This window comes from Pongo pygmaeus, chromosome 8 (assembly GCF_028885625.2).
Source record: "Pongo pygmaeus isolate AG05252 chromosome 8, NHGRI_mPonPyg2-v2.0_pri, whole genome shotgun sequence".
NCBI lineage: Eukaryota > Metazoa > Chordata > Mammalia > Primates > Hominidae > Pongo > Pongo pygmaeus.
This window is the reverse complement of record NC_072381.2, coordinates 97,060,183-97,076,967: the sequence shown is the minus strand read 5'-3', so window position 1 is coordinate 97,076,967 and position 16,785 is coordinate 97,060,183. Positions and strand designations below refer to the sequence as shown.

General features: G+C 39.0%; 1 protein-coding gene across 2 annotated transcripts in view; it reads right to left on the bottom strand.

The window, feature by feature from the left end:
* Positions 1 to 16,330, bottom strand: part of BTAF1 (B-TFIID TATA-box binding protein associated factor 1) — a 106,621-nt gene extending 90,291 nt beyond the window's left edge. Inside the window, exons 1-2 of one of the 2 annotated variants that reach the window (XM_054436202.1) lie at positions 15,729 to 16,330; positions 3,982 to 4,105 (exon numbers count right to left, since the gene is read on the bottom strand). In XM_054436202.1, coding sequence (XP_054292177.1) covers positions 3,982 to 4,105; positions 15,729 to 15,742 — 138 coding nt within the window. In that variant the 5' untranslated portion in view covers positions 15,743 to 16,330. Of the gene's footprint in view, positions 1 to 3,981; positions 4,106 to 15,728 lie in introns of those variants that run through there. The other variant, XM_063669984.1, reaches the window with a different exon arrangement.
* Positions 16,331 to 16,785: the final 455 nt, after the last annotated feature.

Here is a 16,785-nt window from a genome sequence, read left to right as displayed (position 1 = left end):
TTAAAAAGGGGATTTAAGAAACCTGTGGCCAGGCACAGTAGCTCACACCTATAATCCCAGCACTTTGGGAGGCTGAGGTGGGCAGATCACCTGAGGTCAGGAGTTCAAGACCAGCTTGGCCAACATGGTGAAACTCCATCTCTATAAAAAATACAAAATTAGCCAGACATGGTGGCACGTGCCTGTCATCCCAGCTACTTGGGAGGCTGAGACAGAAGAATCACTTGAACCCGGGAGGCAGAGGTCGCAGTGAGCCGAGATGGCACCACTGCACTCCAACCTGGGCAACGAGAGCAAAACTCTGTCTCAAAAAGAAAAGAAACTTGTAATAAAAGAATGTTTAAGTGCATTTTTAAAAAACAGCCATTTAACATACTAAAAAGCAAAGTACATATTATTCATTAAGTCCCACTACTTAATACAAAGAATTGAAAGTTATAAAAACTCAAGTTCAGTATGGTTGTAAGATATAAGATCAATACACAAAATCAATTGTATTTCCACACATTAAACAATCTGAAAATGAAATTAAGAAAACCATGCCATTTACAGTAGCATCAGAATGTAGAAAATACTTAAGAATAAATTTTATCAGAAGCAGTGTATGACTTGTACAATGAAAGCTACAAAACACTAAAAATACTGTTGAAGAAATTAAAGATCTAAATAGACACCCTGTGTTCATGGATTCAAAGACAAGATTGTTACAACAGTAAAAACTCTAAATTAATCAAGAGATTCAACACAATTCCTATCAAAATCCCAGCTTTTTTTTTCTTTTTTTTTTGCAGAAATGGACAAGCTGAACCTAAAATGTATATGCAAATGCAAGGGACTCAGAATTACCAAAGCAATCGCGAAAAAAAAAATTTTAGTAGACTCACACTTTTTTTATTTTTATTTTTCAGAGACGGGGTCTCTGTGGTACCCAGACTGAAATGCAGTGTCTTAGTCACAGGTGCAATCGTAGCACACTGCAGCCTCAAACTCCTGGCCTCAAGCAATTCTCCTGTCTCAGTCTCTTGAGTAGCTGTGCCTATGGGCATGTACCACCATACTTGGCAACATACACTTCTTGACTTCAAAACTTTCTACAAAGCAACAGTAATCAAGACAGTATGGTACTGGCAAAATCATAGACATACGAATCAGTGGAACAGAATTAAGAGTTCATAAATAACCTGTGTCTATGGTCAACTGATTTTCAACAAAGGTGTTGAGACAATTCAATGGAGAAATAATAGTCTTTTCAACAAACGGTGGTGGGATAACTGGAAAGCCACATGTAAAAGAATGATGTCGAACACCCAGCTCATAACATATACAAAAATTACCTAAAAAACTGACCACAGAACCCAAAAGTAAGAGCTCAAACTATAAAACTATTAGAGGAGAACTTAGGGGTAAATCTTTGTCACCTTGGATTAGGCAATGGTTTCTTAGATATGACACCAAAAGCAGAAGTGATGTTCAAGAAAGTAAAAAGACAGCTCACAGAAGAGTATATCTCCAAATCAAATACCTATTTCCTAATCATATACCTTTGTATAGTTTGGATACCTTGTATATGAAGAACTATACTATAAGAAGAACTTTTCGTAACTCATAATAAAACGACGAAGAACCCAATTTTAAAATGGGCAAGGGATCTGAGTAGACATTTCTCCAAAGAAGATATACAAATGTATTGCTTCTCTGCTTTTTGGCTAAGATCAAGTGAAGACATACAAATGAATAATACATACAATGCATGATATCATTAGTCATCAGGGAAATGCAAATCAAATCCCTTCATATCCAGTACGATGGCTATAATCAAAAAGTCAGTTAAGAAGTATTGACAAGGATGTGGAGAAATCTAAGTTCTCATACACTACTGTTGAAAACGTAAATAATGGGACCATTTTGGAAAATAGTTTGGCAGTTCCTCATAAAGTTACCATATGGTATAGTAATTCTACCCTCAGGTATATATATACTCTAGAGAATGGAAAAAAACCTCCAAAATTTTGTACACAAATTTTCATAGCAGCATTTTTCATAAAAAAGTGAAAACCACCCAAATATTCATCAACCAAAAAATCAGTAAGATGCACACATGTATATCCACAAAATGGAATATTATTTGGCAATAAAAATGAATATACATGCTACAATATAAAAACATTATTTTGAGCAAAAGAAATCAATCACAATAGATTACAATTCATTTTATATAAAATGTTCAGGATAGTCAAATCTTCCTATAAAGTTAGTTTAGTGGTTGTCGAGGATCTGGGCATGAGTAAAGGAGTATTGAAGAGTGACTGCTAGTAGGTAAGAGGTTTCTTTTTGTGATAAAATGTTTTAAAATTAGAGTACGGTGATGGCTGCTGTACACAACGTTAATATACTAAATACCACTAAATTGAAACTCATGGTATGTAAATTATATTTTAATAAAGCTGTTTAAGAAACAAAACCGGCCAGGCGCAGTGGCTCATGCCTGCAATCCCAGCACTTTGGGAGGCCGAGGTGGGAGGATCACGAGGTCCAGAGATCAAGACCATCCTGGCCAACATGGTGAAACCCCGTCTCTACTAAAAATACAAAAATTAGCTGGGCATGGTGGTGCACGCCTGTAGTCTCAGCTACTCGGGACGCTAAGGCAAGAGAATCGCCTGAACCCAGGAGGCAGAGGTTGCAGTGAGCCGAGATCGCGTCACTGCACTCCAGCCTGAGACTCCGTCTCAAAAAAAAAAAAAAAGAAACAAAACCAACGGGCAACAGGAAAACACTGACAGCTGAGGAAAAAGGAAAGATGGTGAGACAGTGCTAAAGGCAAACTTTGCCTCTTTGGGAATGATTTGATGGTAGCCAATATGCTGAGGTCTGAGTGAAGAAGACCAGAACTCACTGGGAAGGCTGGAAAACTTTTCTCAGTTCAGCACAGATGGGGCCTGTTCATTGTTTCACAGTTTCAGCTCATTCAGTCCTCCATTTCTTCCCTTGGGCTGAGGAGAAGAAAGGTGTTGCCTCTCTCTGTCTCCACCTTACACACGAATACTGCCTAATATGCATCCTTCTTCATTCTAAGAACGTGGAGCCTGTAGGTATCAAATCACTGTCTCTCCGTCTACATCCTAGTTAGAAAGTTCTGATAATATCTAAGTGGGAATTATGTTGGAAAGAGAGTCACTGTTAGTCCTTGTGGTAGCAACCACACAGTACAGATGTGTGTATGTTGAGAAAGGGCTTAGAACTCCCACTCATACTCAACAGAGATGGGCAGATGAGAATGAAAAAAGGGGGTCAAACTGAAAAGAGAGAGAGATCCTGAGGCTCCCTATATCCGGGCAATCATATTGCTCCCCTACCCTATCCTGTATCTACCTCCCCAACTCCCCTCCTCCTACACAAAGCACTCCTGCTTTACTCTGCACATCAGGAAATTAAATGTGTATAATTTGCCACTTATTACCATACAGGTACACTTCAATAAGCATACAGAGTTCAGTAAAAATACAGCAGTTGCTTAAGGGAAGAAAATGGACTAGGATTATGAAAACACTGATCCACCAAAGCAGAAAGCCTCCATTTTCAAACAGCTGATAACTAAGAATGTAACAAGACTCCAGCTTCTCATGTATTTCAATCATTGCCCATGAGTACTCATCCATTTGAAGACTACCAACTATGATATAATTATTAGTCATTAAGAACAAGTTAGACTACTAACAAACCAGATAAACAACTTAGTTTATTACCAAACTGGAACAGATTCAAATTTGTGCCACAGGCAAAAGGATCTATACTCAAATCCCTTAAACTACTAAACTTGATTAAAAAAAAGAAAAAAAGTTTAAGTCTTGTGACCAGAAAAAAAAAAAAATAGCAAAAATGTTTAAAAATTAAGATGATGTTTACCTTTATTTTTGTGTTCCTATCCATGAATAAGTCTCTACAATTGTTATTATGCTAAAAGAAAAAAAAAGTTCTTACTTTAGACAGGAGATTATTTAGTTCATGGGGATGAAGCTTCACCACTTCTCCAAGTTGCTGTGCAGCAGCTTTTCTTGTAACAGGAGTAGTGCCAGTATCCAGTAAAATAAAAAGGCGATCGAGCCTGAAATAACAAAAATACAATGGTTATTCTGAAATGTTTTTCCTCATATATACAAGTTTGACTCAATAAATGTACTGAGCAGATGCTATGAATGAAGACCTACGCTAACATAAATGAGCCCCAGAAGGACATTATGGTGAAATAAGCCAGACACAGAAAGATAAATGCTGCATATTCTCACTCATAAATGGAAGCTAAAAAGTCGATCTCATAGAAGTCAAGAGTGGAATAAGTGGTTACTAGCAGCTGGGAAGGGTAGGAAAGGCAAGAGGGATGGGGGAGGCTGGTTAACCTTCTATCTACAGCTAAATAGAAGAAACAAGTTCTAGTGTTCTGTGGCACTGCAGAGTGACTAAATAACAATTTACTGTATATTTTCAAATAGCCAGAAGAGAGGCATTTTGAATGTTCCCAACACAAAGAAATGATAAATGTTTAAGGTGAATAATATGCTATTATGATCATTACATTGTATATGTGTATGAAAATATCACACTGTACCCCCATAATAATGTACAATTATCTGTCAATTAAAATAATACTTTTTCTAAAATCGCAAAAATAAAAATAAAAGTGACCTATGCTAGGACTACAAGAGATGCCTAATCTCTACTCCTAAGGAACTTGCTACTGGGGTTGAGGGGAGCAGGTAAGTCAAGTACAATAAGATACATGGCAGAAAAAAAAGTACAAAGTGCTTTGAGGATTATGAAAGAAAGGAGCAAATACTATATCCCCAACTATGTAATACTGAAAAGGCTTCATAAAATAAATGGTGTATGAGATGGATCTTAGTGGTAGAAAAGAATTTTAACACTGGTGGAGATTAGGTGGTGAAAGGGAAAGGGGAAGAAATACCTGGAAGAAGGAAAACAAGAACACAACAATAAGAGAAGGGAGAGTATATTTAGGGAAATGAATAACAGTTGGGTTGTAATTCAGGGTACACTTAAGAGAAGAGGGGGAGATACAGCTACAGAAGTAGCTGGAACCCTACTGTGGAGACCTTTTAATGAACTTGCAACCATGAAGGTCTTGGGTCAAGAAACTAATGGAACTGAAACTATGCTTTAGGAAGATTAATCTGGCAGCAGTGTGATACATGAAGTAAAATGGGAGGAAACTCAGCTGGGCGTGGTCATGTCTGTAATCCCAGCACTTTGGGAGGTGGAGGTGGGAGGATCACTTGAGGTCAGGAGTTCGAGACCAGCCTGGCCGTCATGGTTAAACCCCATCTCTACTAAAAATACAAAAATCAGCCAGGTGTAGTGGCATCCACCTGTAGTCCCAGCTACTAGGGAGGCTGAGGCAGGAGAACTGCTTCTGAACCCGGGAGGCAGAGATTGTAATGAGCTGAGATCGTACCACTGCACTCCAGCTTGGGTGACAGAGTGAGACTGTGTCTGAAAAAAAAAAAAATTAAATCAAAATAGATTAAAGTCTTAAATCTAAGACCTCAAACTATGAAGCTAGTCATACAAAGAGAGTAATACAACATAGTTAATTTCTAATGACATTCTAAAATTAATTTACTTTACACATAAACTATGCACAGACATATCCAATCTTCTGACACCGTATTTCTCCTTTCTCATTCAAGGCTATCTAAACACTTGCCTTTACCCATTCATTCACTGGCTTTTGCTATAGGATTGGTGAATGGTCAATCAGACAGATAGTAGGACCAAGAAAGGGGAAAAAATGGTTTCTTGACCTACTTTTGTCTTGATACCATCCCCCTTCTATCCTCATTCAATTATCCTTTCTCCAATATCTCAAATCAGTGTTACTAATCCATTCCCTTCTTCCAATATGCAGAGCTCTCTCTACTGAGAAAATAAACTGCTTGATCTCCATTCTCCAGAACACTTTAACTGCCAAGCATCTTGAACAAGTGTTTAAAATATTATTTCCTCATCATACACAATTTAATCCATATAAATCAAGGTTCCATCTTTCTATACCAAAATACCACACCTGAAGGTCACCAATGAACTCTTAGGCTCCAAATCCAATAGTTTTTTACAAGGCCAATTTTTCTTGACTCTTCTTTGACAGCTGCGACCAGCAAGTATCCCATTCTTACAATACTTTCCTTCCTAAGTTGCACATTATATTACCCTGTTCTCCAAACTCTTCTTTCCTTAGTTCTCCTATTCTTAATACTCTTAATATGAATATCAGGAGAATACTCATATTCAATCCTTGGCTGCTCAACTCTCATCAGTTTCTCCCTGAGGAAACTGTATACTGTTATTTGTTTAAATTATATCCAGAACAAATATTCCCCAAATCCAGGCCATCTGAGTGCCAATTTCACACTCCCAACTGCCTTGTCATCCTGTTGCCAGATTAACTTCCTAAAACGCCCCCTGAATAAATCACTACCTTACTCTAAAACTTTCAATGGCTCACACTTACCTACCAGAAAGTAATCCAAAACAAAAAGTATCTCCCAAATGTGGGTATTTTTGGTTTCCACGATTTTGCCTATACTGTTTCCTCCACTCAGAATGTCTCTCACACCCCTTCAAGCTAGGGTTACAGTGGCTCACCCCTCCTTGAGGGGGTGGTTTCCTGGCCAGTTTCTGCCAGATCCCCAGAATGGTCACTGGTTGGGGTTGCAGTGGGTACATACTCTGCCTTACTGCAACAGCAGGCAGCTGTGCAGATATAATGGCCCCAGGTGTGAGACTGGGAACTGTTGGTGGGAGGCACAGCTGAGAATATGGGTATATCACCTGGAATTTAACCAGATACACCATTAGAGGTGATCTTCAGGTGTGCCTGAGCTTGCTTCTCTAACAAGAGAATAAAATGTGCTACAGCAAACAAATAAAGTATTTTTTCTCTTCGTTCAACTTTTCAGCTAGCTCCCATCCATCAAGATTCAGCTGAAGTTCTTCACCTTCTTGAAACCATTTCAAACTACTATGCAACAGAGATTACTTCCTTTTCTGAAACCCACATGAATTCTCATCTTTAACAGCTACTTAAGTATTTATTATTTTTTTTGTGGCATCTCTCACATTAATTTGCCACATGAGGTCTAATTTTCCTCATTAGGCTTCATCTCCTTCAATCATTCTTTTTGTCTCGCACAACACTTTGCACAGTATTCAAATATTTGTTATGTAGTTGACATTTACTGTAACTAAAACTATACTTAAGGAAAAGTTCAAGTTTCTTGGGGACAAGTTTAAGAACCAACTTTAAGGAAACAAAAAGTATTTTATATTACCTTTTTTTTCCTGCTTCCTTTGAGAAACATCCTTAATCTGTGACAGCAGTTTTACATAAAAAACTAGTTGGTAATGTAATGTTACAGTAAGTGAAAAGATCAGCACAGCAGTACTTCAGCATTCTGAACGAGGCAGTTAAGCTTGTCCCAAATAGCAAGCTGAAAAATGCCATGCAATAGGCACTGTATTCCTTCAATAATTTCCATTCTTCCTAAACTTTCCTTTGGTCCTCTGCTACCCAGCTTCACTTAGAACTCCTGCCCAAAGACCTTAGACTCCTCTTAACCTAATTGCTGATCCTGTCCCACAGCCACACAGTTCCTCTTGCCTCTCCTTTTTGCAGATCCTTTTATCCCAATGCCATGTCAGGTCACCTCTGCTCTCCCACCAGCCAAATGCCCTGAGGGTAGCAGATCAGCTCATTCTCTCATCCATTCCAAGCCTGTTTATCCTCACTTCTTCCACTTTGGATGGTAACCAAAATTGCCTCCCTGAATAGAGGAATGGAGACACAAGAATGCTTCTTTGATTCTCTTGACTTAAAGCCACTTTCGCAGTTCTCCATTCCTCTCTCCAGGACAGCAGATTGGACACCACATAAAAGGAAGAACAAAGAGATGAGCAGACAAAGATCTGACAAGAGGGCAGTCTGACCTGTTATCTCAGGATAGCCAGCTATGAGGCAAACAGGGTAAGTAAGCATCAGGGCCAGGCCACAATGGAAAAGGCTGGTACAGTGAACTGGTGGGGAAGAGGAAAAGAACGTGAGACAGAGTCAGTATTATGTTGGAGGGTAGACAGGGCCCTTGGTGAGGGAGAGGTCTGAAGGAAGCTAGATGGTCAGAAGAGAAGGGAAAGTTAAAAGGAGGGCTGACTGAGGGAACACAGTACTTACTCCCATACTACTTTTAGCTAAAACTTCTGTTGCACACAGCTAGCAGGAAAAAGTAACATTCTTCATTCTCTGAAGGATAGACAGACAGATGGAGGAGACACAGGTAACAGATGTCAAGTTGCATGGAAGGTATCAAAGACTATAGAAGATAAGTAAAACATAAGAAAATTATATTTTGTAATATCCACTGGTTATAAATTTATTGAGAGTAAGAAATCTGGCCCATTTTCAATCTGGATGTCAATTCCGAGAAATAGCTAAACAAGATATGATTCATGTAACCTGTGATTTCAGGCAACTGTTCTAAAGACTGCCTAGAAAAAGGAAAGAGTACATAGAAGTTAGTAGAGGTTATGCTAGCAGTTGCAATCTAACCCCTCTCCTCTCCAAATGTTTGCATTATGTTAATTCATAACAGTAAAGCCATAAAAATAAACAGAAAGAAATGTCATGCATTTTAAACAATAAAACATGTCCTAGATTACTACGTCATAGTTAATAAACAAATACATGCTGTATTTCCACTCTAAAACATCTCGGGAGCGGAGGGGCAAAAAGCCTCACTGATATTTTCGAAATAAATTTAACCTCTCTGATAAATTAGGGAAGGTCAAATGACAGAATACCTCACAAAGACAGCTTTGTGGCCTTAACTAAAAAAGCATGATCAGTCAAGAGTATCCATTTAGTTATACATTTTTTACACGTGGCAAAAGTACAGTAAAATTTTAAATATAGATGATTTGAATGTTTACTTTTCTGTGTTACTCACGAAATAAGGAAAGATAATGACCATTACTTAGTATAGTGTACAGTGTGTACTTAATACGTGGAACTTAGTACAGTGCACATATTATCATTAAGGTCAAAAGAAACAACTTCCAACAAATTCTCTAGATTAGTGTTTTTAAACATATACTTTCTAGGTCATGTTGTGGGTAATTTGAAACTATGTTAATGTTATGTTGTTTAAAACATAAAGATATCACACAGAACACTAAGAATCAATATGAAGGTGTGAAACCATACCAAAGCCAGGTGTAAGGGCAGGTGCATGCTAGATAAGTTACCCCACTCTACCCTAGACCATAAACTCCATGAGAATGGAGAGTACACTTTTTTTCTCTGCTATACCTCTAGCACCTATAACATAGAAAGCACTCAGTAAATATTGGTTAAATGAAGAATGGTGAAAACGTACAACCAAGCTATGCTATTTCCTTCAAGACATTTTTTTCTACCCTCCATCCCTGATCGAACAACCTATAGCCTCTTGCATGACTTTATCTTAATGACAAAACATAGTACATACTAATCTAGGTTCTTTAGCAGAAGTATGGGTGGTTTTAAAACTTCACATTAATACATATTATGTATTAATATGTAAACTTCATAATACATTTTAAAGTTTAGTTTCAAATGGTTAGAACAGTCTATTTTTATGTGTGTGTCGCAATTAAAAAATTTTTTAAATAATAATTCAAACAAGTACCTTGAGAAATATGCCAAAGAAATAAGGAGGAATTTACCATTGGGATTGAAATGGAAAAGCTTTGATAATGCCTCTTCTACTTTTTCTAGTTTATCTCTAAATTTTTAAAGTATGAGATATTTGATGAATTATAATTTACAATAGTTCCTTCTGTCATCTTATAATGGATTGAAATTAACAATAAGGGCCAGGTGAGGTGGCTCATGCTTGTAATCCAGCATTTGGGAGGCCAATGTGGGAGGAATGCTTGAGGCAGGAGTTTAAGACCACCCTGGCCAACACAGAGTGACCCCATCTCTATTTAAAAAAAATTATTAAAAATAAATTAACAGGGAGAAATAGGCCTAGAAAACCTGTGTTGTCCTTTATTGGTAATTAAGGTAGTTTTTTCTACATTAACATTTTCCTGTCCAGGATCCACTGAACGTCCCCTACATCAAGAAATTTTCTTTTATTTGACAGAATAGGCCTGTTGAAACAATGTTGCTCTGAAGTATCAACAGCGCAAAGAGAAAAGTAACAAAATTGAGCAAAGGTCTGCTCATATGTAGCAATTTGTTTCTTCCACAAGAGGATGTGTTTTTGTTTTTTCTGAACCCTTTCTGAACACTGTAACATTTTCAAATGCAAAGATATGTGAGAAATCTAAGGTATGGCTTTTAAAACAGTCATATCATAAGTACTGTCTAGACATTTTAGACATGACCTTTACAGCACAGATCGCTGAGGGAAAACTATATATTTTTGAAACTTTCTCTAGCTGATTAAGGAAAAACTATGTTCCTATTAACTAGCCATTGTACAATGATCAGTTCCACTAATTGTGGCATAAACAGGCAAAGGTAGCAAAAACAAGCTGTTTAAAAAATTGTATTAAGTCATGGTTCCCAACACAGCTACAGATTCCCCTCCAATGAATAAACCTAAACCAGGCGCAGTGGCTCACACCTGTAATCCCAGCACTTTAGGGGCAAAGCCACGTGGATCACTGGAGCCCAGGAGTTTGCAACCAGCCTGGGCAACATGATGAAACCCCACTTCTACAAAATATACAAAAAAAATTAGCCAGGCATGGTGGTATGCATCTGTGGTCCTAGCAACTGGGGAGGCTGAGGTGGGAGGGTCACTTGAGCCCATGATTGTGCCACTGCACTCCAGCTTTCCAGCCTGGAGGACAGAGTGAGACCCTGCCTCCAAAAACAAACAAACAAACAAACAAACAACAAAAATGCCTAAGAAATCCATCTAGGGTTGCTTTTTTTGGGGGGGCGGGGGGGATGGATTCTTGCTCTGTTGCCCAGGCTGGAGTGCAGTGGTGCGATCGCAAAGGTTGCTTTTACTGTTGGTGGCAAAATCCCAACTAAGTAACACATGATAATGAGAAAAAGCCCCATAAAGCAAAATAATGGTGTTCAAAAATATAACAATTATTATTTAAATTATTCACAAGAAACACACAAAGCCTGTAACACACACTAATTTGTTTTTTGCTGAGGCTGACTTTGTGGAAGCAAGTCAAGTAGCTAGTGAATGACTAGCTGACTTTCCAGCATCCGCATCTTAAGGACAACATTGTTCTCTACTCCTACATTTGGATTTTGGGTCTTTTACTAAGGGTTTAAAAGAGTCATATCATTTTCCAGTGATATTTCACTGGATTTGACAGAGAACTTCAAATGCTATGATTGTATTTACAATTTTAGAGAGTAACAAAGTTATTTTTGCAAGATATAACTCAGCTACAGATCAAGAGTTGGCCATGCATTTCATAATCTGCCACATTCTTACAATTGAAAGTACAGTAAAACCAAGCCTATTAAGCAGGGTCTAAAAAATTTGACCACACAAAATACATCATATCCATTTTGCATTATAAATGGCCATGCTATCACAGAATTTGCTATATTACAAACTTTAAAAAATTATTCTAATTTCCTTCCTGTAGGAGATAGCTTTAAAAAGAAAAAAATATTCCGATGATTGTTAAATTAGAAAATGGCCAATATTAAAAAGCTATAGTGAAAGTTTTCCTTACCGCAAAAAAAGAAAAAAAAGAAAAAAGGTAGTTAAACTCAAAAGCACTCACTGAAAAACACTGCAAATAGTCTACTATGCACAAATTATGGTAAAATCATACTCCTACAAATGTAGGAGTAGAGAACAATGTTGTCCTTAAGATGTGGATGCTGGAAAGTCAGCTAGTCATTCACTAGCTACTTGACTTGCTTCCACAAAGTCAACCTCAGCAAAAAACAAATTAGTATATGTTACAGGCTTTCAGTGTTTCTTGTGAATAATTTAAATAATAATTGTTATATCTTTGAATACCATTATTTTGCTTTATGAGGCAACTCATACGGCAACTCAAAAGGTATTAAAGCAAGAAGCAAAATCATTCATTCATTTTTTTTTTTTTTTAATGTACTGAACACCCACTAGGAGCCAGGCATTCTGAGCATGGAAAAATCAAAGACACATTTCCTTCTCTCACAGAGTTTATGTTAATTCAGCAAGTAAGAGAACAATTAACCAATTACAAAATATAAATATTATGACTGACAGGAATATGTATTGGTGCAAATAGCCCAGATGAAGTAAAACCAGAGAAAATGTCCTGAACAAGGTGATATATATGCTTAGATCAAAAAACTGAGGCAGGTGGATGGCCTGAAGTCAGGAGTTTGAGGCCAGCCTAACCAACATGGAGAAACCCCATCTCTACTAAAAATACAAAATTAGCCAGGCGTGGTGGTGCATGCCTGTAATCCCAGCTACTCAGGAGGCTGAGGCAGGAGAATCGTTTGAACCCGGGAGGCGGAGGTTATGGTGAGCCAAGAACACACCATTGCACTCCAGTGTGGGCAACAAGAGCAAAACTCCGTCTCAAAAAACAAACAAACAAACAAACAAACAAACCAAAAAAACCCACTAAGGTCAGAACTAGCCATACCTGAGATGGCACCAAGAAGTGTTCCAAAGATAAAGAGTAGGGGGTAAGAAAATGAATTCTGGGGAGTGTGGAGGATAGAAGAGAGAAGGTGAAGGGGAAGTACAGAGAAGTTGACACAAGATGAATCTAAAAAGATGACGCAGGAACCAGATCACAAAGGACCTGGTAAGATATGTTTGTTTGGGAATGTGGACTTTATCCTAAGGCAATAGGAAACAACTAAAGGGTATTAATTGGAAAGATGACCATGTTCATGTTCAAATCTTCAAATGAGTAAATAATATGACTGAAGTGAAGAATAGATTGGAATGAGATGCCACGGAAGACAGGAAAAGGAGTGAGGCTCCTGTCTTGTACTAAACATGTCTAGTCCAAATACCAAATACATTGATACATAAACTTAATATGAGATTTATCAGGTGATACAATGTTTAAGGGGATGAGTACTTCCTTTCCTAGGGTTGAGTGTATATTTTCAAAAGATTGGATGTAGCTTTATAGTGACAAAAGGGAAGCGTCTCTCTAAAGGTGTCTTGGACTAGAGATGCTGGCATGTTCTAGGATTGTGGTAACTGGTATAGAAAGAAAAATGATCAGCTGGAGAAAGATTAGAAAGGCAGAATATACAGGATTGGATTTGGTAACTGGCTGGACACGGGATGTGTGAGGAAAAGGGAAGTCAAAGAATATTCTCAAATTTCTTGACCAGACAATTGCGGGAATAATGGTACTAACTTACTATTTCCCATCTGCTGGAAATTCTGGTGGAAATGTCCTAAAAATATTACAGTTTCTCTTCAGTTATGCATATGAAATAAACAGTGCAAAAAAAATTTTAGATTTGATTTTGGCATATGATTTTTATCTCCTGGGCTATTTTCCACCTGTTTTACATAAAATAGTATTAAAATGAGTCTCCACCAACAGGAGAGAAAGGAAGTTTAGTTAGCACAGAACTGTGCTTCGTGCATGGAGAAGGCCAGCTTGAAACTAAAATCTGCAATTCAAAGAAATCCACAGATGAAAAGTCAAGAATTGACACTATCCCCAAAACACACAAAGTGTCTCAAAATGTTTTCCTTGGCTTACTACTGAGCCCAAGGAAACTAAGCACAGAAATAGCTCTTTCATAAAAACGACAGGCTTTTAAAAAAGTGAACAAGAAAAAAATCTACAGAAAAAGAGTGCTACTCTTTGACACACAACATCCAGAACAAAAGACAGTACCTTCAAAACCCACTCAGTCATTGAGAAATATTAAGTGTCCTAAACTTCCGTAAAGAGATTAGTGTTGGCCGGGCGCGGTGGCTCACGCCTGTAATCCCAGCACTTTGGGAGGCCAAGGCGGGCGGATCACGAGGTCAGGAGATCGAGACCATCCTGGCTAACACGGTGAAACCCGTCTCTACTAAAAATACAAAAAACTAGCCAGGTGTGGTGGCGGGAGCCTGTGATCCCAGGTACTTGGGATGCCTGAGGCAGGAGAATGGCCTGAACCCGGGAGGCGGAGCTTGCAGTGAGCCGAGATCTCGCCACTGCACTCCAGCCTGGGCTACAGAGCCAGATTCCTTCTTAAAAAAAAAAAAAAAAAAAAAAAAGAGAGAGAGATTAGTGTTGCCCGAAAATTAGGTTCTTTTTAAACACTTTCATTTTGTCTTTATAAAGCTACATCCAATCCTGTGAAAATACACAGGTTGCTCTAAGAAAGGAAGTGCTCATCTCCTTAAACACTATTACCTGATAAATGTTATATTAAGTTTATATATCAATGCATTTACAATGTATATATTCATGCATTTATAAGGGAGGTAACAAATTAGAAGATACACCTTTCTATATCTGCAAAAATGTAAAATGTCACTTGTATTCTCTCAAGGCAGTTTTATTTAAAAAAAAAAAAAAAGAATTTCCTCACATTGAATGGATTACAAAATAAAAATCAGATGCCCCATACTACGGTACCTAGCAACCCCCTTCACCCAACTCCCATGGGCTTCTCCCACACACTATTTCATCAGTCATCTAGGGAGTCTGTAAGAAATGGGTTATCCTTTTCCTTGCAAAACAGATAAAACTTGCGCACTTAATACGCTCAAAGAATGTGTCCAGTTAATTATAAAAAAGAACGAAAACTATTTGTTTTCATCATTTATTCCTTCAGTCTATATGGTAAAAAGAATCCAATTCTCATTAAAAGTTACCATATCAACTAAAGAACTTCGTGAATCCACCCGATCACTATCACAGAGGAACTATCCCTTAATTACATGTACAGAGGGCCACCAAAATCCGCTTACAAAAGCTTTCCAACCATTCTATCACACCGGAAGAAAAAGTAATGTTTCTCCTATAGCTACACAAATAAATGTCTTGTTAGTTTTTCTATAGTTTTCCTGGGCTTTCCTGTTGACAGTCAATATTTCAAAAGAATATAAGATTTGTGATTTATCTTCCACGCCTTAGTTACGGAAAATGATGCTAACACGATAATTGGCTTAAGGTTACAACGCTGACGTTGGAATGTTTACTGCCAAACAAAAGCAGAAATTATACTTAATTTTAAAAAACATCTCAGGAAAGACCATACCCCTAAAAACGTAAATTAAAACTGTTAACATAATTAGACGGTCTCTTAGATAACAGTAATTCAGGTTTCCCCTCCATCGACAGTAACTACCAAGTTTTCCCATGAAATGGAGGTTAGGGACCAGCCTTAGAATACTGAGAAAGGTAAGAGACTCTCCTAGAATCGAAAGAGAGAAGAGAAACCAGAGAACAGAAACATGGTGAGGAAAGAGAAAAAAACAGCTCTAACGTGCCAAGGGGTCTATCAACAAGAAAAAGGCATTATTGAACCGATTTACCCAGGAGTAACCCGAGCCCAAACCCCCGCCGACCACGGGGCGAACTCCGAAGTCTACTGAAGAAAGCTCCAGAGCCCAGTGACAATGAGAACCGCTCTTCTCTAGGAGTGGGGGCTCTGAGAGGAGACCCATGCCTTGCCTGAGTCGCCTTCCAGTTCGCTGGTCAGGAGCAAGACCCACCTGGAGACCGCCATGGCCGGGCGCCGGCGGTTCGGAGCTCCCCGCGACCTACGCGCCGCGCAGCTGAGGCGTTAGTTTCCAGAGAGCTGAGCGGCGTAGGCCCAGGCCGCGGAGCACAGGAGAGCGGCCGGTGCGGCGTGGGGCGTTCCAGCGCAGGCCCTCGGGCATCTGCCCTGCCGCCTACCCGAGCTCGTCCCCGCGGCGGCCGGGAAGCAGGGGTCCAAGACGATAGTGGAGGCGGCAGTCCTCCGACCCGCACGACTTCAAACCGGGTACCCTCAGCTCCACTCTTTGCTGACGCGGGCGTCGGCACGCACAACTGAGCGTCAGCGCGCCGGAAGTGACGTAACTCACCGACAGGGGCTCGGCTCGGCGCGAGCGCCTTCGGTGTAGTGGCACGCGCCTAAATAAAAGCGCTTTGTGCTGATATGGAGAGGATGTCTAGTCTTAAAACTAGGGAAGGAGGTGAAGTAAGGGTCCCCTTATTTCACAGAGAAGGAAAAAGGCGATTTAGTCCAAGTCCTGGAACTTCAAAAGCTTGGTTTCTAATTCCATACTACCCAGATTCTGCTTCCCACCATACTGCTTCTAGGAAGCAAGATCAGAAGGACCTTAACATGCTCTTGTCCAGGTGGTGAAGCCAGTGGGAGGAGTGAAAGCAAGAAGTCGCTATGACACTGAAGAAATGGCTCAGATGTTTGTCATTATTTGCCAGAAGTTCTGCCTAGGTATTGGAGAGAAGGTCTTCTGACCAACGATTTTGCCAAGTTAGATTTCTCAATTGTTTATGTTGTTTGTACCATCATTTTATCAGCCAGCCAGATTTGAAAACTACCATTTTTAAATTTTTGTTCCTTTGGGGGACTTATCTGGCTTTTCAATATTTTTAAGTTCATTAGGCTTTTAAACTCTTCTGCCAGGCCCTTATCATCTTACACTTGATTTTTTTTTTTTTTTTTTTTTTTTTTTTTTTTTTTTTTAACCGAGTTTCGCTCTGTCGCCCAGGCTGGAGTGCAGTGGCGCGATCTCGGCTCACTGCCAACCTGCGCTTCCCGGG